The sequence below is a fragment of the Microtus ochrogaster genome, chromosome 4 (assembly GCF_000317375.1).
Source record: "Microtus ochrogaster isolate Prairie Vole_2 chromosome 4, MicOch1.0, whole genome shotgun sequence".
NCBI lineage: Eukaryota > Metazoa > Chordata > Mammalia > Rodentia > Cricetidae > Microtus > Microtus ochrogaster.
This window is the reverse complement of record NC_022011.1, coordinates 40,660,219-40,682,719: the sequence shown is the minus strand read 5'-3', so window position 1 is coordinate 40,682,719 and position 22,501 is coordinate 40,660,219. Positions and strand designations below refer to the sequence as shown.

At 48.6% G+C, this 22,501-nt stretch overlaps 1 protein-coding gene across 1 annotated transcript in view; it reads right to left on the bottom strand.

Annotated features, from left to right (window-relative positions):
- Positions 1–22,501, bottom strand: part of Ttll11 (tubulin tyrosine ligase like 11) — a 244,069-nt gene that overhangs the window by 54,221 nt on the left and 167,347 nt on the right. Inside the window, exon 8 of the mRNA XM_026778629.1 lies at positions 19,018–19,116. Within this exon, the coding sequence (XP_026634430.1) occupies positions 19,018–19,116 (99 nt within the window). The remainder of the gene's footprint in view (positions 1–19,017; positions 19,117–22,501) is intronic.

The following is a 22,501-nucleotide window of genomic DNA, read 5'->3' as shown; positions in this document are numbered from 1 at the left end:
TCTGAGCTGTAAGCCAGCCCCAATTAAATGCTTTCCTATAGAAGATCTGCTGTAGCCACGGTGTCTCCTCACAGAAATATAACCATGACTAAGACACGTTGGGAAAGTCTGCTTTTAACAATGGCATAAACCGACCAGGAGCATCTCAAAGCGGTGATGCTTATTCCATAAGCCCCTGGGAACGGAAAAAAGCCTGAGAGACAAACGTACTGGAAAGCTCTGCCCAAGGGGTCCCCTTCTCAGACCAGCCCAAGGAGTCAACCTCTAGGGAAGACATGTAGAAATCCAGAAGACCTGGTCACAGGTTCTTTAAAGTGGACCCTAACTCTGGACTCAAAGCAAGAACGGGCAGAGGATCAGAACCTGGCATCACAAAGGAAAACCTCTTTCAATGTTTCATGGCATGGAGGGTATGGGTTGCAAACCCTCCTCCTGCATGTGCTCACCCAGCTCGTCAGCGGAGTGTGTATTCCTAGGGTGCGCGAGGCTCCTTCAGCAGAAGCGCCGCTGTCACCATCACCTGGACCTCAGACAGTAAATAAAGGTCAGGTGCTTATTTTTCACACAAAATGAAGTATTTTCCTCACGAAAGTTGTAGAAAGAAAAATGGGGTGGTAGGTAAACTTACCAGAAATTAGCTCCTAAATCACTGTGTAAGTGGTGATGGCTGAGATTGTGAGCACTCAGGAAATTTTATCAAGAGGAAGGCAGGGAGGTAGGTGCGCAGTGTGGATGCACAGGGGGTGGAAACGGGAAGACAGGGAGGTCGGTGCGCAGTGTGGATGCACAGGGGGTGGAAACGGGAAGACAGGGAGGTAGGTGCGCAGTGTGGATGCACAGGGGGTGGAAATGGCTCAGGGACCGCTCAGGCACAAACCCGCTCTCCGTGAACCTCTGTGGAGCAGTCTTTGGCTGCAGTGCCGTTCCAGACACAGAGATAGAGGGTGAGGGTGGCATCTCATCTCTGAATAAACCAGGACTACAAACCAGCTCTCCAGCGCTCCCTCCGGTTTACTATGCCCTTATTCTAAAGCACATCATGGCTCACACTGGGAACACAAAATTCTAAATACTATTGTTTAATTTTTAAAAAGACTTTTAAAAGTATTGATTGCTTTTTATTTATATTATTTATTTATTTTCTTTTATTTTTAAAGAGCAAGGTCTCATGCAGTCCAAGCTGAGGGTTATCTCGAACTTCTGATCCTCCTGACTCCACCTCCCCACTGCTGGGGTTACAGGCATGCACTCCTACATGCAGTTTTATGTGGTGATCAAACACAGGGCTTTCAGCATCGGAGGTAGGCACGCTGCCAACTGAGTCATAGCTTCAGCTGTGAGCTTTTTGTTTCAGATTATAAAAGTTTTTTAAGTTCTTTGTAGACCTTTGGAGAGAAGTGTAAAGGAATCAAAATGATTCCTAATCCCAGATTTTGAATATAGACACTAATAATGTTTAGATGCCTGTATTTAGGGTTAGGATGACAGGACACGTGTTTAAACTGTCGCTCATGCCACACATGTTTCTCATGGACATCCACACAGTCAGAATTAAGCCTTAACTATAAGGAAGCTAGCATTCCTCCTCAGAGACTTAAGGCCAATTGACTTGTCATTGGCCTAGCCACCCAGTGTCCAGCCCCTCCTCTCCCAGCACAGATGTTGCAGTGTGTTAGCTACAAGTGACTTTGGTGTGCAACATACACAGAAGCCAACCTTTTAAACACGTTTGAAGTATGCAGCTCAGAGGCATTTAGGTCTTCCATGACAGCACCATCGCTGTCATCTAGTTCTAGAACACTTCACAACGCCATTTCAGAAATTTTAACCCAGGTAGACAGGATCGGATCTATGTGGCGGCAGGCTGTTTAAGATAAAACATGGTCTGAGGAGCAGCCTTAGTTTGGACTGCCAGATGGGGTCCTCATCACCACCATCCAGCACGTTCAGACTAGACAGGTCTTCCCCATGTCACTCCAGGGGATGAGGGTGTCCTTTTCTGGAGACACGTCTGTCCAGCACGCACCTTTACCACTCCTCCAGGTGGTGTGCACCTCCGATGGCTGCTCTCCCTCCCTCCCTCCCTCCCCCCCTCCCTCCCAGCCACCAGTGCCCAGCATGCACCTCCGATGGCTGCCCTCCCAGATGCCCATATCCCTTCACAGAGCCTGGAGCACAGCTGTTTAGGGAAATGGTTCTCCTCACCTGGGAAGTACTAAAGATGCAGTTGATATATAAGGGGAAATAGAAGGATGAGGAATGGCTTCTTTGCTGGAGATAATTGCAATTATCACACTGAGACCCAAGCCATCACAAATACTGTAAAAATCCTGTTTTTACTTAATAGCATTTTAATGGAAATGTCAGGCTTTGGGAATAAAAGTGACTGGTAAAGAAAACATAAATCAAGTTTACTAGTCCTTTGGGATCGTTTCTGGAAAAAATTGAATTTGGTATATCCTTGATTCATTAAAACAGAGGCAAGAATCCTGGAATGTTTTATCTATTATCATTTTTCAAACAAAGTGGAATTCTTTCCATGAAAACAGTTGTGAGAAAACCACCTGTCTCTATTCTGTTTGGAAACCTCACTGCTAAAAATTGCCACCAATTATTAGGGACCTCCTACATGTCCAAAACTGAGCTAACCAGTTTACCTCGGTCATCCCATTGTTTCCAACGACAGGCTTCTGAAGGAGGCAGAAACCATTGCCCCTTCACAGGGTGGCCAGGTGACACTTGCCCAAATTCACGTCATCAGCTGAGGAATCAGCATGACCCTAGGGCCACCTCCCCCATGCCTAAGCAGGGCTCACTATACGGTTCTTATGCTTCCTTGATTTCACTCAAATCTGAGACTTTTCTTCTTCTCTATAAGCTATAGATAGTCCCAGAGATTAACAGAGGTGGATATGGCAAGACCAAATCCTAGTTTCACAGGCGTTGCTGGACTCTCTCTAGAGGAAGACCTTCCATCTCTTGCTAAGTATGCCTTCGGTCATTTTCCACTCTGAGCTATTTCCTAAGCACTGGTACGTACCAGGAGCTTGTCCCTGCTGCCCAGAGGCACGTGACTGAACGGGGGCAGGGAGAGGCCCATATGAACCACACTGCTAGTGTCATGTCCAGATGGCCACTGCAGATTTTGGTCTCAATACTGATTTCCAGAGAAGTTTGCTTGGTTTGGAAGAGAGGGAGACTATGGGAGGTTTTGATGCAAGGGGAGGCATGATGGGAACCGGCCACAGTGAGGGAGATCAGCTAGCAACACAGATGACTTATAAAGAAGGACCTTAGGAAACTCCTGGAAGTCTAGAATTCAAGGGAGTCTGACCTTTTTGATTCTCTGGACCATGTTGGATAAGGAAACCTTGCCTTAGGGTGAACATTAAATCTAAGTTGTTTGGGTACACACACACACATACACACACACACACACACATACATACATACATATGCTTAATTTTTGTGACTTTGTGATTTGTGAGATATGATGTTGATGTTGCACCTATAAAATTCATGCTTGAGACTCACATAATAGAGTTATCAGAAAGATGTAAAATAATCTCATGAAATTTTAAGTAGGTTTATGATTTTGTGTTGGGCTGCATCAGTGGCTGTTCTGGACTGCAAGAAGCCCTTGTGTTGGGCTGCATGAACCCTTAACACAGGGGTTGGACATCATGGTACATCAACCATCTTGAAAGTGGGGCCCATGGACTTGCTGCTTTGGTGTCTCCTGAGGACTTGCCAGAAATGAACATTCATGCTGTAGAAACTTTGTATGGGCTGGGCCAATAATCTGGGAGGTTCAGACTCAGGGCGGAGTCGGAGACTCACTATTAGACAACAGTAATCTGGGAGGTTCAGACTCAGGGCGGAGTCGGAGACTCACTATCAGACAACAGCAGATGAGGTCTGCCTAAGCCAGGGCCAGTGGATGAGCATGGAGCTAGGCAGCTACTGCAGAGGACTTCCTGGGTAGAAATGGCAACCACTGTTTAAAAATAGGGACAAGGAGGCCGAGAATCGGCAGATTACTGGCAAAGCTGTGTCCTGACAGGATGCCCTGCGGCCTGGGGGCTCTACAGGACAGAGATGTAGTGGGCCTCTTTCCCTGCTGTTTGGCACGGTCCCTCCATCGCTAGATTTCAAAAGTGCATGTAGCACACCGCTGCACATGGAGAAATGCTAACCACGCACCATGCAGTGCCTTAAATTAGGACTGCAGCTAATTTAAAGCGTCTCAGGATGAAGTCGCTAAAAATAAATGTAGTTACCAAAAAGCCAAGCTCCGTCACTTGATATATCTCTGCCATGACAGAGCCCCATTTGCTTGATTGGTTACATGATGCAGTTTGAAGAAGAGGTACAGACTGTGGCTGAGCAGGGCAGACCGGGCACAAGCTCCCAAGAGATGAAGAAAGAACTTAAAGAGAAGCCTCTGTTGACATATTCAAGTCCTTTTAAGAGGCAGACCCAGGCGGAGTCCTACCTGCGCTGCTCCCTCCCCCAAACTCTGGCCACTCCCACCCCATGTGATCTCTTTCTCCGAGGCAGGACGTATCCTCACTAGCAACATACACACTGTTGCCGCCATTGCTGTCAGCCAGTAAATACAGCGGCTTTTAATTCTGTGCCTTCTGTAAAATCTCAGAAAGTGGACATTTTATTTTATTTACTTATTCTTCTCTCATACAATATATCCTAACTGCAGCCTCCTCTCCTTCCAGGCCCATTCTCCTGCCCATATCCACTGCTCCTGTTTCCCTTCAGAAAGGAGCAGACCTCCCAGGGACATCAAGCAAACATGGTGTAACAAGATTCAGTAAGACCAGGCACATTCTCTCATATCAAGGCTGATGAGGCGATCCAGGAGGAGGAACTAGGTCCCACAAGCAGGCAAGAGAATCAGAGACACCCTGACTTGCGTTGTTTGGAGTCTAACAAAACCCCAAGCTAAAGAGCACAGCATGTATGCAGAAGGCCTGGTATAGACCATGACAAAGTGGATGCTATATTCCTACTTTACAGGAAGGCGAACCAGGACATAGGAAGACAAACCAATGCACGGTAGAGCCAGGATAGAAAAATGCGCATATATATCTATATATTTGTATATACATGTGTCCATGCATGTAAATCTAGATTCCACACATGAGAGAAAACACGATATTTTAGGTGGCTCCATTTTAGATATGAGGGAAATGTGCTCAGAGAAGTCAACCACCTTGCAAAAGTCATTCCGCTATTAAATTTGAACGCAGAGCTGTTTAGGTTCAAAACTGGACTCTTTCCCTTCATTTTCTCAGCTCGACTCATTTTCTTCTCCTTATGGAGAGAATCTTTTACTTTATTCTGCAAAGAAGGCTTAACGGGGAGAATGGATGAGGGTGGACACAGCTAGTGCCAGCACGAAATGGGGAAGCTGCCTAAGGTCTAAATCCAGCCTTCTATGAGGCACCAACACGAACCAATGAAGCAGCTCCTGGAAGGTTAATCACTCATCTGAATGTGCTTGCCCGATTTTGCTTGCCAGACAGATCAGTTTATTACTTGACCACCATGGGCTCTTGTAACTCATGACACAGAGTGTTTGTGGAATGCAAAGAAGCAAGGAAGCCGAAGGCCACAGCAGCCTATCTCTCTTCCGGCTGGGGGATGCTTCACGGAGCCATGACCTGGGCTGGCGCTTGAGCGTTTTCTTGCTTGGCCAGACAATGAATCCGCAGCAGGACAAATGTGAGGACCCAGTCTCGTGGCTGCTTCCCCAGACCTGGAGGCGAGTCTTTTGGGAGCTGGAGAGCTCTTTAGGAGTCACTGGGCCCAGCTCTCTCGTTTTCATTTTCCAGACCAAGGACCTGACAGCTCATTTTCCACAGGCCTCCCAGTAAGCATGGCAGGACGCTCCCCATGTCAAGTGCCTCCCTGCTGTCCCCTGGCTATGCTGCAGTACAGTCCGTAGGTGGCATGTTCTGTGCACACTGCTCGGGAAGCCATGCCACTGCCACGCCTCTCTGCTGGGACGTGGGCCTGGTGAGCTGGATGGTTTGGGGGTCAGGAGATCACTAAATCAAGGAATAGTTGGATCACCTCTCTGCTGCTTGAAGCCACATGACCTTCGGCAAGTCACATAATCTCAAAGTTTTATATAAGACAGAATAATAACGGTTCCCTAGCCCACAGACCTGATAGAGGTAACAGTAAGCAGAGAGTGGAACATGAGCTTACACAGAGCCTTGGTCCTGTCGGCCACTTCTGTCACAATCACTTGTTTCTTCTGCATCTCAAAAGGTCACCAGCCGACTCCAGCCCCGCTTCATGTAACTAACACAGGGTTGTCTTCATTGCTCGGGCTGCCTAGACCAACGAGACTTTCTTCTTCTAGCTTAGACTGGGCTCCATGGTGCCCATGAGAACTCACTAACCACACCTTCCCTGATGTTTCAGTCTTGGCTCAGGGTTTCTGCTATCTTGACGTCCTGTACTGATGGAGGTGTTGCTCCCCCATCCCGCTGTCTACCAGGAATAGTAAACACAAGCGTTAAAGGGCACCAGCAACGATTTGCCTCATTTTCTTTCTGAAATAACTTTGCGAAGTAGAGGCCAAGTCTTTGCTTGAGGGGAGACTTCTCGTGAGAGGCCAAGGCCAGGTCTCATCTTCATGATCCCCAGCTCAGAGTTTTTATGTGAGCAAAGGGGAGGAAAAATATTACATTGAGCTGGAATGCCCGATGGCTGGAATTCCACATGGATTCTGAGCACTTTGGCTGGGGGGAAGGTGACACTTGTCCGGGCTTCACTTTTCTCCAGAACCCAGAGAGGCATGCTAAGCCAGATCCCCAAGGGGAACGCTAGTGCCTCGTGTTCTCCTGACCGCCAGCCTTCTCTTCCCTACCTACGTTCCCTCCCTTGGCACGTGTGTTCACTCATCACTCAACTGTTCCATCTTTTCTCTATCTCTATAATTTTCTAGGAAGAAAGTCATCCTTCCTTTGTCCACCATCATACTCTATGTTGTCGCTTGTTTGTTTTTTGAGACAGGCTTTCTCTGTGTGACCCTGACTGTCCTAGACCTTGCTCTGTAGACCAGGCTGGCCTCGACCTCAGAGATCCACCTGCCTCTTCCTCCCAAGTGCTGGGATTAAAGGTGTGCACCACTATGCCTGATCATCATCATATTCTTGACACTACCAAGCTGTCAACTTCATTATCATCATAACCATCATCTTCATCATCATCATCATTCCCTGCACCGGTATCAACACAGTCAACATCATCACGTTGATCACGGTCGCCAGCATCTCCACCGTCACCTTCATAGTCATCCCCATCATCATGGTCACGGTCCTTTTCATCATTGTCACTATCATCAGGATCACAATCATTTCTGCCATCACCATCCTCTTCAGGGTCATCACCATCATCATCATCACCATGACCACCTCCATTACCACCATTGCCATTATCATTGCTGTTATCACTATTATTATAATGAAATTCACTGAGAACTTATTCTCTAATCTTCAGGATGCAAAAAACATAATACGCTTGATTTTTTTCTTCACAGAACTTATCAAGCTTAAATGACTAATTTTTTAACTGTCCATGGAATATCAGTTTCTTTCTGAAAAATTCCAGAAGGGCAGGCCCTGTAATTGCTTGACCTATGACTAAACTTGTCGCCCTCACAAAGCCTCATTGTGCACGTATCTTGCAGTGAGTATATTCATATTTGAAAGAGTTCTCACAGTACTCTAGACTCAATGACTAACCTGAGTTTACATCTGGTGACCTTGAGGCTTAGGGAGGGCGAACTAGTGGCCTCAGTGAGGAGGGTGTGATTGGAACTCTATGCCGTACCCCATGTTCCTAATCCCTACCCATCTCTACGTCAGAGCAAACTTTTCTTTTCCCTTTTCTCTCTCAGTCACTGTGAGATCCTGCATGCATTCTGGGAAATGAAAATTTTTTGGTGGATTCGGCAAGAGACTATGTGACAATTGTAATCAGCAGTTGTATTAGCCTCCCCCACCCCCTCCAGAATTAGCAGGAAAGGCTAACTTGAGCTTTCATTATGCAGCTCTGCTAATGAAGGGATCCTCTTAATTACACACTCGGTGCAAGGCTGCAACACAAAACAGTTTAGTATTTAAACACAGCTCTGTGTCAAAGTACAGGCTGCGTGAATGCGGGGGAAATGGGGACAGCCGTGCGTGTAGATGGCATCTTTGCTAAAGCTGCTTTCTTCTTGGCATGCAATGTCACCCAAACCCATCCATTGTCTGCAGAGGCCCTACATCTCTCTTGACTGCTGTGTATCCCAGGAGCCCTCATTCGGGGCTTTCACAGGACTCTACCAGGCTAGAGAGTACTGAGCAGACTTCCAGTCAACTCTGTTACTGGCTGATTTTCTGGGCGCATTCTCTTAACCTCATGGTGCCAGCACACCTACCCGAACCCTGAAGGACTGGTGTTGAACCCCAAACCACCTTTTCTCAGTGACATGGGGCTCACAACATTTGTATCCCACTTTCTTTGTGAGTCACTCAGTAGGAGCTCTGAGTTAATGTGAGGGGCCCTTCAGGGACAAACCATTCTCCTGTCCCTGTGTGTGCATCTGGTCCCTGTCCAGTAGACCAGCAATTCTCCTATGTGCTGAGTGTCAGTCTGTGGCTTCCAGAGCCAGACCTCATGCCCGGGAATGTATGCTCCTGGGTCCGGGAGGCTGAAGACCTGTGTACCCTTCATCTCCAGTCAGGTTCTGATTCTTTTTGTCCTTCACAGCTCCCCTTAGAGACCAGCCACAGCCTCTTTCCTCCCTCCCACTCAGAAGTATATTTCCTGCATTTCCCATGGTACTTCTTGTGGAATGCATCATTTTCTAAGCTTGCAGCATGGCCGTTTCTCCTGAAAGACTGTTGGAAACAAGTGACTTGTGTTGCCCTGGTCTCCTTACATTTCACACGTGTGAGGAAGGCCTGCTAGTGAGTGACCGTGTAATCAATGTGTTCTTGAATAGTTATGACAGGAAGACTTGGGGTGATTCTGGCTGAAGGCAGGCATACCATTTGCTGGATGTCATTGTCAGGGAAGTATCTGACTTCCTTAAGATTAACTACATGGCTAATACAGTTACTAACTCATAATGATAAGTATAACTTCATCCTGTATCCATCTTGTACTAACTGTATGGCTCTTAGGAAACTGTGTTATTGCTCAGCCTCAGTTTCCCTTTGGTGAAATGGAAATGGACGGTATAGTCTGGCTCCCAGAGCTGTGGAGGGATTCGGTGGGAGCACAAAAATAAGGGGCTGGGGGCTGGAGAGATGGCTCAGAGGTTAAGAGCACTGACTGCTCTTCCAGAGGTCCTGAGTTCAATTCCCAGCAACCACATGGTGGCTCACAACCATCTGTAATGAGGTCTGGTGCCCTCTTCTGGCTTGCAGGCATACACACAGACAGAATATTGTATACATAATAAATAAACACATATTAAAAAAAAATAAGGGGCTGGCATCCAGGCTGAATCATGGTGTGGAAAGCTGTTGTCACTCAGAGGATGTGTGCGTGTGTCTGTGTGTGTGTGTGTGCACGCACACATATACACACGCACGTGCACATACATGTTGTATACCTGTGAGTGAGATAGATAGACAGATAGACATATAGCCCATCTTGTTATGTAGCTTAAGATGGTCTCGAACTCAAGATCCTCCAGCCTCAACCTCCCAAGAACTGTCATGTCATGGACACATATTTTATCAAGTACACACTCCGCAGTGAGGGACGGAAGGTCATTTCAAGAACACCTTGTCCAGGAGAGTCCACGTCCTCTATTCTACAATCTCCTTCTCCTTAAAGGATTCTGGCCCTAACGAAATTTGGTGTCTTCTTTTGTTGCTGCTGTTTCATTTTGCTTTGTTTTGAATCAGCTAATAAATTAGGCATGCATATATTAACCATCAGGTCCAAAGAGAAAGTCTGACTTTTTTCTTTATGCGATTTTGAATCCCCTTAACGAAGAGTTGTTGTCAAAATCCATTAAAGTATTTAATTTCTCTTATCACTGCTCAATTCCCTGAGCAGACATCCAGACAGTGTGCTGTGCTGTTTTGTACAGAAGCACCAACTGTTTAGTTATGGCAGTACACGCTTTAGGTGATGTCTCCCCGATGAGTAGAGGCCACATTGATTTCAAGCACAAGGTTAAGTTGAGGAGGTGGAGCGATAAGAGATGCAGGCATTGTGAAGATCAAACAGGCTTGCCCTGTGTACTAGCTGAGTGACCTCAGGAAAGGGACTTAACTCTCTGGGTATCAGTTTCCTCATCTGCGAAGGGGTAACAGTGCCACACCGATGGGGTTTCAAAAGTTCCCAGCGAAAAACCAAATATAGAGGAGCCGGGAAAATGCCAGACGTGCCACTGCTTCTCAGCACAAGACAGTCGAAAAGTCTCGAGGGTGTGATGACAAAGGACCAGGCTCTAGAGGCTGCCTTCCTCCCCCAATTCTTCCAGCGACAGCTGTGCTAAGACTGTAACTTGCCTTTTTCCTCACTTTGTGTACGGGAGGGGCACACATATTTTGTGTGTATGGGTGTTTTGCCTGAAGGTATGTATGTGCTATGTGTACGGCACCTGTGGAAGCCAGAAGAGGGTGTAGGATCCCCTGACACTACAGTTACCCACAGTGGTGAGCCTCCATGTGGGTGCTGGGAATCCAACCCAAGTCCTCTAGAAGGACAGTCAGCACTATTAACCACTGAGCCTCCAGCCCTCCCTTTTTTGGTCTGCGACAAGATCTGTCACCAACCTTGAGCTTGCCAGTTAGGTAGGGATCCACCTATCTCCACTTCCTGGACATAGGAATTATAAATACCTGTCCGTGCACCTGCCTGACTGCTTCTGTAAGCACCAGTGCTCAAACTCAGGGCCTCACACTCACACAGCGAGCACTGTACCAACCAAGCTGTCTCCCTAGGCCATTTGACATGTCTTAAATAGTAACTCCTGCTAACACCCATTCATCCAAATAAATTAATATCTACTGAACTGGATGCATCCAAAGATTTCCAGACCAACGGAACTATCATGGGGACCTCATTTTTCAAGGTGGGGGGGGGACAGAGTCCTCAAGATTCAGCTTCACTACTAACAAGCAGACACTGAAGTCAGAGCTTGCCTCTTCCTCAGTTGTCATGGCAACAACTAGCAACCTACCCGCCCCCGTCACCCTGCCACACACAAATGCCACATGCAGTAGGGTAGGATGTGTGGGAAGCGGTGGTCCAGGAACAGGGGTAGCTCCTGTCCAGGGAATGCCACAGTGTTCATGTGAGACGTATTGTCTCATGTGTTTTGTGTTTTTAACACAAAACAAAATCAGTGAAAGTGTCTTTTGTCAGGAGGAGGAGGAGCAGCTTTTAAGGTGGTTCTGGGGAGATCATCAGTGCCACCAAGGCCCTGCTGGAGAATGTGCATCAGAGAGAGACTGGGAGACCTTTCCAGGTTCAGTCTTCTGTCAGCTCAGAGCACGCTTCCCGTACCTGACAGAACGCAGCCTGAACGCCCCTGGAACAGCAGAGAGCAGTGTGCCCAGTTCCCAGGCAAGACTGAGTACTGGTGACCACTGACTAACGAGTATGGCAGCTAGCTAGCTTGATTTCTGCCTCGTCACCGCAGAGGGCACAGCAGTCTGCCCAAACACGTTAATTTTCTTCCTCTTTGAAAAGTCACCTTCTAAGTCCACACCTGCCAGACAAATCCATCCAGATGTCCCACCTGCATCTCAGTGGGGCCAGCGTTTGCTCTGGCTCCTCTCTGGTCCTCACCCTGGTTTCTGCGGAGCTGCTTTAGGAGGTTCTAGAGAGTCCCCGTGGTTGGAAAGCACCGAGGACAGTGTCCGCGGTGAAGCCAGGATGGCTGGGCTCTGTCTGAGTCCACGCTCGCATCCAAGCATGCTGATCTTTACTGCGGTCCTTGGAGGTTCTTCGTCTTCTTCCTAGGGTTCCCATCTTCCAGATGAGACACTCCCCAAGAGACCAGGATGGCACAATTTGCCCAGTGCTGTCCAGAGTAGGGCAGATTATAAGTGTAGATCTGCCTGACTCTGGGGCTCACACCCTGCCTTCAGCCCCCTTCTCCCAGCCAGCCTGGAGTCTCCTCCCCGATTTGACTTATTGGAGGCAGGACCTCACTACCGCATATCCTGGGCTGGACTTGAATTTACTGTCCTCCGCTTCCTGAGTGCTGGGATTGCACACATGTGCCATCACACCTGGTTCAGGACTATCCTGGTTACATGTTGACTCCATAAGACTGAAGCTAGCCCCATGTTTCTGATGGGATGGGCGAGTAGCCAACTGGAGCTTCTTCGAGAGTGCTAGTTCAGAGCCAGCCTGCCTGGATCCCACTCCAAACCGCAGGATGCTTTCTTTCCTCCTCTTCATCCTCCCCTCCTCCCATCTTCTTCTTTTTTTGGGAGGGGGGGAATCTCACACATGTGTGTCATGTCGTTGTGATCAGATCCGCCTCCCCCCTCTCTCCCACTCCTCCCCTCTCTTCTTCCCTCTCCTCTGTTCCCCGCACCATTTGTTCTGAATTTCATCCGTGCGCTCCTTTTATAAACCCTGAGTCCACTTAGTGCTCCTATGCGTGCGTGGGTGGAGGGCCATCTACTGGAGCATGGGTAGCCTCTCTGGGGCCATAGCCCTGAAGAAATCTGACTCTCCTCCATCAGTTTCCAGTATTTCCTCAGGGAGGGATGGGAGGTTTTGTCCCCTCCCCGTCCATGCTGGGACATTATCTGGCTTGGTCTTGTGCGTGTTGCCATAGCCACTCTGAGTCCATGCGTGCGACTGTCCTGTTGTAGCCAGGAAACACTGTTTCTCTGTAGTTCCCCACCACCTCTGACTCCTACAGTCTCTCTGCCCTATTCCAAGAGGAGGGGGTGACTAGATATAGATACAGATCCAGCCATCTGTGCCTAAATAACCCATAGTCACATTGACCAGTGTAGAGAGACCATGTCTTCTTGTGTGACCTTAGCAAGAGAACCTGGAAGAAACTGCTGGTTAAGGGCTAAAGGACATTGATGGATTAAACTATGCCCCACATTCCAGACATGTCCAGGTAATAATCCCTAAGACTATGGCTGTCTGGGTCAGACAAAATCAAAGGTTGGAGATCACCTGGATTTAGAGAGGACTCTACATCTGGTGGCAGCTGTCCTGAAGTTGTGCAGAGGGAAGGGCCGCATGACCCTGTACAGGCAGGGACTGGAGTGATGGCATTACCAAGAAACAAACCAGGGACTCCCGAAGCTGTCTCTCTCTACTACACCAGAAGAGCTGTGGCCCCTGATTGGCACACAGGGTCCAGGACCACAAGGGGATCCGTTTCTGTGGCTTTGTGGCCCCATCTGTTGGTGACTTGTTGAGGCCGTGTTCAGAAATGAGCAGAAGGCATCAGCATTCTCCTCTTTGGAAGGGAAATCACAGAGGGTTATTCTGCAAAAATGTAGAAACAGCTCCAACAGAACCTGGTGCACAGTGGGCCCTGCAGGAAAGTCAGGTGCACAGAACCAGTCAAAAACCTTCCCAGGCGCCACCTTGTAAACATCTTCCCTAGGCACACCTGGCTGCCTGCCGCCGCCTTGGCTCTCAGATTGGCAAACTGCTTAACTTCAGATGCTAGACATCAGAGAGAGGAGCAGTCCCTGTGAGCCCACCTGCCAGGGATAAGGGGACAGTCCAGCGGTGTCTGTGTCCTTGCAAGGCTGGTGACTAAGTGCTGGCCTCTCTCCACCCTGAGATGATGAGTCTGTCACAGTGAGTTTCACAGAACATCTGTTTCCGAGCAAGCTGGTTGTCTCAGGCTGGCTCCAGCGGTAACAGTATGTTTTCCCTATACACAGCTGTGACATGTTCACTAAAGCCCAGCGTTTCTACATGTGACCCATTTCCTAAGTGGCAGAGCTCATCCAACTCTTCACAAGCATAGCAACATGTGGACAGCCTAGGAAGCTTCCTTTGCCGCCACAGACCTGAGACAACACTGTGACTTACAGGGACATTGTTGGTGGAAGGAGACAACACTGTTTCTAAAACTGGTCCCTCTAAGGGCTGTGCCTGATTCTGCAAGAGAGTCAGGCCTGTGGGCTTCATGCATATGGATGGAAGTCATGGCTGAATGATAACCTGCAATTTCTCTGCCAGTGTTAATCGACTGTGGTTGGTTACTGAGAATTTGACTAGGATATGCTATGCCGGTGCACACACCAATGCTCCCTAGGATCTGAACACGGTTTACTGGATTTGATTCAATTCCAATTCCAGCATGAGATAAGACCTCATGAAGTAGAGCGTCCCACGTGAGATGGGCACACCGTGCCTTGGCATGGGGGGGGGGCAGAGGAAGACCTAAATAGGAGAGAGACAGATGCTGTTTTCATGGTCTGAGGGGCAGGGGAACAGAGACTCCTAGGGGTAGACTGGGATAGCTGGGGCACTGGGTTAGCCCAGCATCTGTTGGTCTTCCCAGGACAGTCTACTTGCTCAGAGAGTCAGGGGCTCTGGAGTGGGTCGAGCTTTCTGGCACCCAGGTCTCCGCTGACTTGCAGCTCTTTGGCTGTTAGGCTGTCACTCCGTACCCAGTTGTGTCACCAGGAGACCACTGTCTGCCTCTCTGCTCTCACTCCCTCTATGCTCCTCAGTTTCCTGTGTTCTACACGGACCCCACACCTTTGTTTTCCTTGGCAGTCTGACACTGGGACCCCCAAATGCCATCGGGGTCAATCCCATCAGGACTGACAACTAAGATCCCAAAGTCAGGTGTGAATGGGCAGAAGGCAGGGCACACAGTGTGCCTTCCCCAATCATCAGACACCCGATGACTGCTGCTCCCCAAGAGAAAACAAAGAGGCTCTGGGCCAGACCTGAGCTCAGTGTCCTTGTTCTGTATGCAGGCAAGGACTGAGCTCTGCAGGTGGAACATGACTTGTCCACAAAGGTCTGGCATATAAAGGGGTGACCCAGATTCCTAGACCTTGCAGGGACATTATCCTCAGGTCTTCAGGGAAATATTATCTTTGGGGCCACGGTCAGCTCTTCGCAGACAGCAGCTGGGTTGGGGTCATCTGTGGCCCTCAGGCAGCAGCATGGGACTCAGTCCACATTACTTTGGCCTAGCATGGCCCTGTCTCTGGAATATATGTACATATATCTCAGACAAGGACACATCCCTTAAGAGGGATAATTTCAGGACTCTGCCGACCAGCTCTGAGCAGGAATTTTCCCTGCCTGTAACATCATGTGGAAACAGATTACACAACAGTCAGAGATGCCATGTCACGTGGCCATGCTATTTTCCTTCTGTGTATCTGTGACTCTGCTGCCCGAGGCCATGGCCCAGAGGCCCCACACTGGGAGCTTTGTACATAGTCCTACCAGCCCCTCTCCACAGACAGGCACCGAGCTTGGGGAAGCGAAAGGGTTTGCCCAAGGTCACACAGCTCAGAAGTGCTGGAGCACTGGAGGGTTCTGCCTCAGCCCAGCTGTGGGAAGAGCAAAAATGACTGAGAAACGTCAAGCTAGAGAGAGACAAAGCCTAGAGTCAAAGCAGGGCCTGTGTGAGGAGCTTTGCCTGGGGACTCTGCATGCCTGACTTTGAGAAAACTACTTAGAAAACATTTTAGGGCTGGTGAGGTGGCTTAGCAGGTAAAGGTGCTGGCGACCAAGCCTGACTACCTGATCCAGGTACCTAGTCCTGGATACCTAGTCCCAGATCCACGCAGGGGAGGAGAGAGCCAATTCATACATGTTGTCTTTTCACTGCACATGTAACACACCCCCATGAACACATGAAAATTTAAATACACTTAGCTTTTAAAAGAAGGGGTTTTGTTTGTTTCTGAATTGGTAAGCCAAGGCCTGAAGTGTAGCTTGGCAGCAGGGTGCTAGCCCAGGAGCAGGAGCGAGGTCCTGGCTTCAGCCCCAGAACCTCCACAAGTAAATTAGTATTTGGTAAACCACATGTGATATAACATTCCCTTTTAGCTCTTCAGTGCCCGCTTCAGTGATACGTGGACATTCTCTGCTGTGTAGCCACCACCACCACCTGCCTCCAGGACCTTCCCTCCTTCCAAATGGAGACTTTGTGCCCACAAAACACAACTCCCTGCTTCCCCGCCTGCAGCCCCTGTTCCACCTTCTCGGGACGAGCTATACGGATGATTCAGGATTTGCTGTATTCACTTAACACAGTGCTCTCAGGGCTGTCTATGTGCAGCCCATTAGATTTCCTTCCATTTGGAAATTGATGGACATTCCATGGTAATGGACTCCTCCCTTTGTCTGCTGTAAACAGTGTCTTAGAAAATGTGTGTACTTGGGCAACTCATTGGTATGTTGGCTACCTTCTTTCCTGAACTAGAGTCTCCAGCCTAGCAGGGCAGGGTGGGCTGTCTCTACTTGCCTGGTGGGTTAGACACTAGAGGAACTGACTCTCTCCTCGTGGCTAGAGATGACCAAGTAAGCTCTCTCTCTCTCTGATGCCATCATTGTCACCACTGAGACACACCTGGATTCTTACAACCTCTTTGCCAGTCTTGTGACTATTCTGTCCCCTTCTAGCACATCCTCCCTATCACAGACAGAGAACATAGCCCACCATGTCACCTCTGGCTTTAACCCATCATGCAATTACACTATCATTCTTTCTGTTTTTTTGTTTTTCGTGACAGGGTTTCTCTATATAACAGTTCCGGGTAACCTGGAACTCACTCTGTAGACCAGGCTGGCCTTGAACTCACAGAGATCCACCTGCCCCTGCCTCCCGAGTGCTGGGATTAAAGGTGTGCGCCACCACCACTGGCTCACTTTCATTCTTAGGTGCCCCTGAACACTCTGCGGCATACTCAGGCACCCAGGGCCTTTCCCTGCTCCTTTTCAACTCTGTGCTTTCATTTCTTGGGATTCATGGGGATGTGGTCCAGCATCAGCTGTGGGGACCTCAGTCTCAGGACGCTCAAATTCCTTGTGGAGATTGGCATGATATTTACATGAAGCCTGCTCACATCCTCCTGGATATCTGAGGTCCTCTCCAGACCACTTACAACACAGAATGGAATACAAATGCTGCCTAGAGAGCTGCTGTACTGTATTGTTTGATCGAGAGTGACTCCCATAGGCTCATGTGTTTGAACCTTTGGTCCCCAGTTAGTGGAAAGGAGTAGGTGTGGCCTTGTTAGACATGTGTCCCTGGGAGTTGGCTTTGAGATTTCAAAAGTCCATACCAGGCCCAGTCTTGCGCTCTCTCTAGTCCTGTGGATCAGGTGCAAGCTCTCAGCTACTGGTCCAGCACCACGCCTACCTGCCTGCTGCCATGCTCCCCATCACTATGATCATAGACTAACCCTCTGAAACGGCAAGCCAGCCCCCAGTTAAATGCTTTCTTTTATAAGTTGTCTTGGTCATGGTGTCTCTTCACAGCAGTAGAACAGTGGGTGAGACACTCGGTCAGCACTCAGGTGCAAGGGGTCGGGGTGGAGACTCTTGGGATCATGGGATGCATGGAGAATCTGCCTCCTTTCCTTCAGAAGTCCTGTCCTTTCCCATCTCATCTCTCACATTTTGGCAGCCTGCCCTCGGAGTGTAGAAAGCATCCATGTCTACTCTCTTCCCAGAATGCACTCTGTTTATAATCCCTGCGTCAGGAAGTTGAGAATCTCCGAGGACCATGGGAAGCAGCTGTGCCCATCCCTTGCTTTTCTACCTGAAAACACAGGTTCCAACAGGTTCACTGACGTGTTCACGTCTCCCATCTTGTCAGGAACGTCACTCTCTTTCCTGTCTAGATGAACCTGTGGGGCCCTGGAGGAACCTACATTTTAGTCTAAATCTCATCCTGGCCCGTGGAATCACTGAAGAGAAGCTCATTTGTAGCCTGCACTCTTTCCAGCCAGCAGCATGCAGGTGGTTCCAGATGTTAGCGTCTCCCTTGCTCTCACTGTCCTTTAGAAAAGCAGCCTGCCACCAGCAGAGGGGTGACAGTGACCTGCTTCAGTCTGTCACTCTCTTGGGAGGAGTACCCCTCTGCCTGCCTAGAAGCGATGGCTATCTGTGCAGGCACACAGCTCTGTCTGTGGACTTGTGTGGACGGACAGAGGGAGGCAGCAGCAGAGGCGAGGCTGAGCTGGGGGCTAGGGGTTGTGGGAGAGTCGGGAAGGCAGGTGAGGGGCGCCCTGGTTGACAAAGAACCCTGGTCCCAGTCTCTTGGCCAGGGATCCATGAGTCATCTACAACTTCCAATAACGAATGCACAAGTCCGTTGCCAGAGGAAATCATTACTCCTAATTATTATTATTAGGCGTAATGACTAATTAGTTAAAAATAGCTACCATTTACACAGTGCCAACTTACGGCTGCTTCTTAATGTGTATTTTTCCCCTATTTTATCTTTCAGGCTTATTTTCTATTTTTCTAATTATAAAGTCAATATGTGCTCAAAGAAAAAAAATATCAAAAAGATCCCAAAAAGTAGAAACAAAGGGGCAAAATATTCAGCATTTGGTTCACGGTGAAACATTGGAGCCATTATTAAGTAGCTGCTGGCTTCCGGCCTTTCTTCTCCACCCTTCCCCACATGTATATGCATGTTTGTGTGTGAGAGAGAGAGAGAGGAGAGATGGGGAGGGATGGGGAGAGGAAGGAAGAGGGAGAGGGGGGAGAAAAACAGACTGACACACACCTAGCAAAGTTGAGCCCCAGTGTAGGAGAGGGGTGAGCAGGGACCCTCACTCCCTCCTCTCCTCCATGTTCAGACTCCTCTGCCCATCTGGCTCGATAGCCCAGGCTAGCCTCCCAAGGACTAGGATTCCAGGTATTGTGCCACCAGCCCTGGCTTATGTGGGGATGGATTCCATTGCATTTTGCTGCCTCATTCCCTGTCTGGTCCCCTGCTCCACACCTGCTGGGGAAAGCGATGGGGGTAAAGAGACTGCGCTCGACTGTCAGTACCTGGCTACGAAAAGCGAGGCGCCCTTAAGCTTCGATGAAGACATTCTGTCAGAAACTGCAGGGATTCTGTGTTTTCTGTCCATACAGATATCTGGAAAGCTGAAATCAGAAAGCATAAGGAACTCTTTTTTTGCAAGCTGCTTTGCATGACAGAGATAGCTGAAGTAAGTTCTACAGAAAGGTCATCCACGGGGGGGGAGGGGGGGGGGATGACATACGAGACAGTCTGCATGCCCAGAGGGCCTGGGGTGCCGGGAGGCAGGAAGGACTCAGAGTCTACTTCCTGACAAATGGCTGAACAGGACCAAAAGTTCCCAGAGTCCTTTTGTTGACACGGACAGAAAAGTAGGTGAAATAGCTTACGTGACAAGCACTGGGCATTGGGCACAGGGGATATAAAATAAACATCACAGTGTCCCCTCCTAACAGGAGCTCACAGTGGGGACAAAGGGTCTCAAAGGAGTAGTTACATAGACTGAGGTGTAGTGAGAGGAGGAGAGGAAAACCAAGCCATAACAAACGCTCACACACTAAACCCAGAAATAAACAAAACCCCTCGAGATCAGAACTCTACCATCTCTCCATGTGAGGATGCATGGCTGAGAGAAAAGTTACACCAGAAGCAATTGTTAAAGGCTTTGTTTGTAACTGCGATCCCATGTTCATGGAAATATAACTCTAAAGATGAAGGACGAAATCAAGCCTTCTCTGAAGTTTTTGCTCGCTTGACAGTCTCAGGCTCTTTCTAACAGGAAAGGCTTTGGGAAGAGGATGACTGGAATGCATTTTGTTTCCCCCAAGAGCTCACTGCGTGTTCGTATATGGGAGCCTATGGGCACACTTATTTTGTGTATGCATACATATGCGTATGCCTATGTCTGCATATGTGCATGTTTGTATGTGCATTTGTGTGTGCACCTGTTTATGTCGACCAGAGGGAACTTACCAAAGAAAAGGGCCTATTTGGCTGACAGGTTACAGCTATCACTGAGAGAAGGCAAGGCAAGAACTGAATAAGAGACCATGGAGGAGTTCTGCTTACTGGTTTGTTTTCCTCGGCTTGCTCAGCCTGCTTTCTTATACAGCCTAGGGCCTAAGCGGGGCGCTGCCCACAGCGACATGGACCTTCCGCCATCAATCATCAGTCAATAAGATGCTCCACAGACTTGCTTATAGGCCAATCTGATTGGGGTAATACCTCACAGTTGAGGTTGCTACTCCCTAGCTAACTCTGTCAGGTTGACAAAAAGTAAACAGCATGGAGGGCAAGCTGGGATAGGCTGGGCCTGAGGGAAAATGGCTGTAGTATAGGGTTCCAGCCCCGTGGTCCTAACCATCCTGCCACACAATCCCTACTCAAGTATCGATGGCATTTGTGTCTTTATAGGGTCAACATGGCCCTCCATGGGACAGGGACACTTCACTGCAGGAAGTGGAAACATGTCCCGCAAGGAATCACACCTGCCTGGTGTTTGTTTTCACAGCAGCTCCTGCACAATGCCCGCCCCTGTCCTGTCCCCGATGTCCTCAGGGAAGACTCCGTCTTGTGCCACTTCCCCCTCTTGCTGCACAGTCCCTCTCAGGGGATGTGCTATGTGACAGAGCGGCTGCCATCCCATCACCCATTCTCCTGGTTCCCTTGGCTCCATTGTGCCAGCCATCTTGGACTCACCTGGCACAATTCCTATGCCTCTGAGCTTGCTTACTGCTTTGTCTGCCAGTGTGTCCACCCTAGTCTGGCTTCCTTGTTCTTTGTCTCTTCTTCAGGAGGCTTTGCCTTACATGAGATCTGGGCTTTGATCATTTGATCATTGACATACTCTCACTAGCTTTTGGGTAAGACACACCCCAGATACTCAGTATCTCTTGGGTGAATGAGCAAAGAAATGGGGGTTTGAACATTACCACAGCTTTTCTATTGGATCTTGTTTCGTTCCACAGACAACCTGTTGAGGGAGATAGTATTTCTCCACTTTATGGGAGCAGCCAGTGGGTGTTTTGAGAGGCCCGCATTCATGCATTCAGCACGTTGGAGTTGGATCCAGAACAGTCTGTCACCACAGACAGCAGCTCCTGTAGCCCAACAGTCAGTGGCCCTGAAGTCACCTCTGGACAGGGCCCACAGACCCTGGCAAAGGTGTAACATGGACGGGCCTGGCTTGTTTGTTGTTGGGGTTTTTGTCCTCCCACCAGGTACCCCACAACTGTTTAGCCCCCCAAAAAATCACACATAGGTCTCCATAAATTATAAGCTGATTGGCCCCATTAGCTCTAGCCTCTCACTGGCTAACTCTCACATCTTGATTAACCCATTTTCCTGATCTATGTTAGCCATGTGGCTCAGTACCTTTTTTCAGTGGGGCAGATCACATCCTGCTGCTTCGGTGGTCTGGGCAGGAGTGGGGGGAATCAACTTCCTCCTTCCCAGACTTCTCTTGTTCTTATTACATCATTTCGACTTCCTGTCTGGTTTTCCCGCCTATATTTCCTGCCTGGCCAGTCAGTGTTTATTTATACCATGATTGACAGAATACAGACAATTCTCCTGTATCACAAAGGGGTCTGAGTTTTCAGGAATATTAAGGCAAGCTCACGGGAATGTAGTTCTCGGCCTCTCTACTTCATTTCTCTGAGCATTTGAAGCTTTCCTGCTGGACCCTGCTGCCATGGTGGAAGTTCCCAGCTGGCGAATTCTCACGCTGTCCTGCACCCTGTCCTCTGTCAGGTCTCTCCTAGCCTCGCTTTAGTATTTTGTGGTACCTTGCTGTTTCTGACCTTCCTATCTGTGGATATTTAATCAGTTTGTTTTGAGACAGGGTCTCACATGTAGCCCAAGCTCAATCTGAACTCACTACTTAGAACAAGCTGGCCCGCAGTTCACAGCAATCTTCCTGCCTCTGCATGCAGGCTGTCATCACACCCAGTTCTTTTTATTTATATTTCTTGGGATTCCATTAGCTTTTTGATCATTTTGCCATTTATTTTTAAGTTTCATGGGAAAATTCTCATCCTTAATTCCCCTGAATATCAACTTTCTTCAGTCTTCCATTGCCCCTTTTTGGAACTCCTGCTGAAGGTACTTGATTTTTCCTTTCATTGTTTTTTGAGAGATTCTTAGCAACCTCTTCAACATGCCTATCGGTTCCTTCATTTCTCTTCACTTGGTCTAGTAGGCTGATTGATCTGTCTCCTGAATTTCTATTTTATTTACACTGGATTTTATTTTATTTTTATTTTTTTATTTTTTTGGTTTTTCGAGACAGGGTTTCTCTGTGGCTTTGGAGCCTGTCCTGGCACTAGCTCTGTAGACCAGGCTGGTCTCGAACTCACAGAGATCCGCCTGCCTCTGCCTCCCGAGTGCTGGGATTAAAGGCGTGCGCCACCATCGCCCGGCCCCTGGATTTTATTTTTAAAGGTTTGATTTGTTTTTTATAAAATCCAGCTATCTGTTTCTGTCTGTTTTTTTTTTTTTTTGCAAACTTGT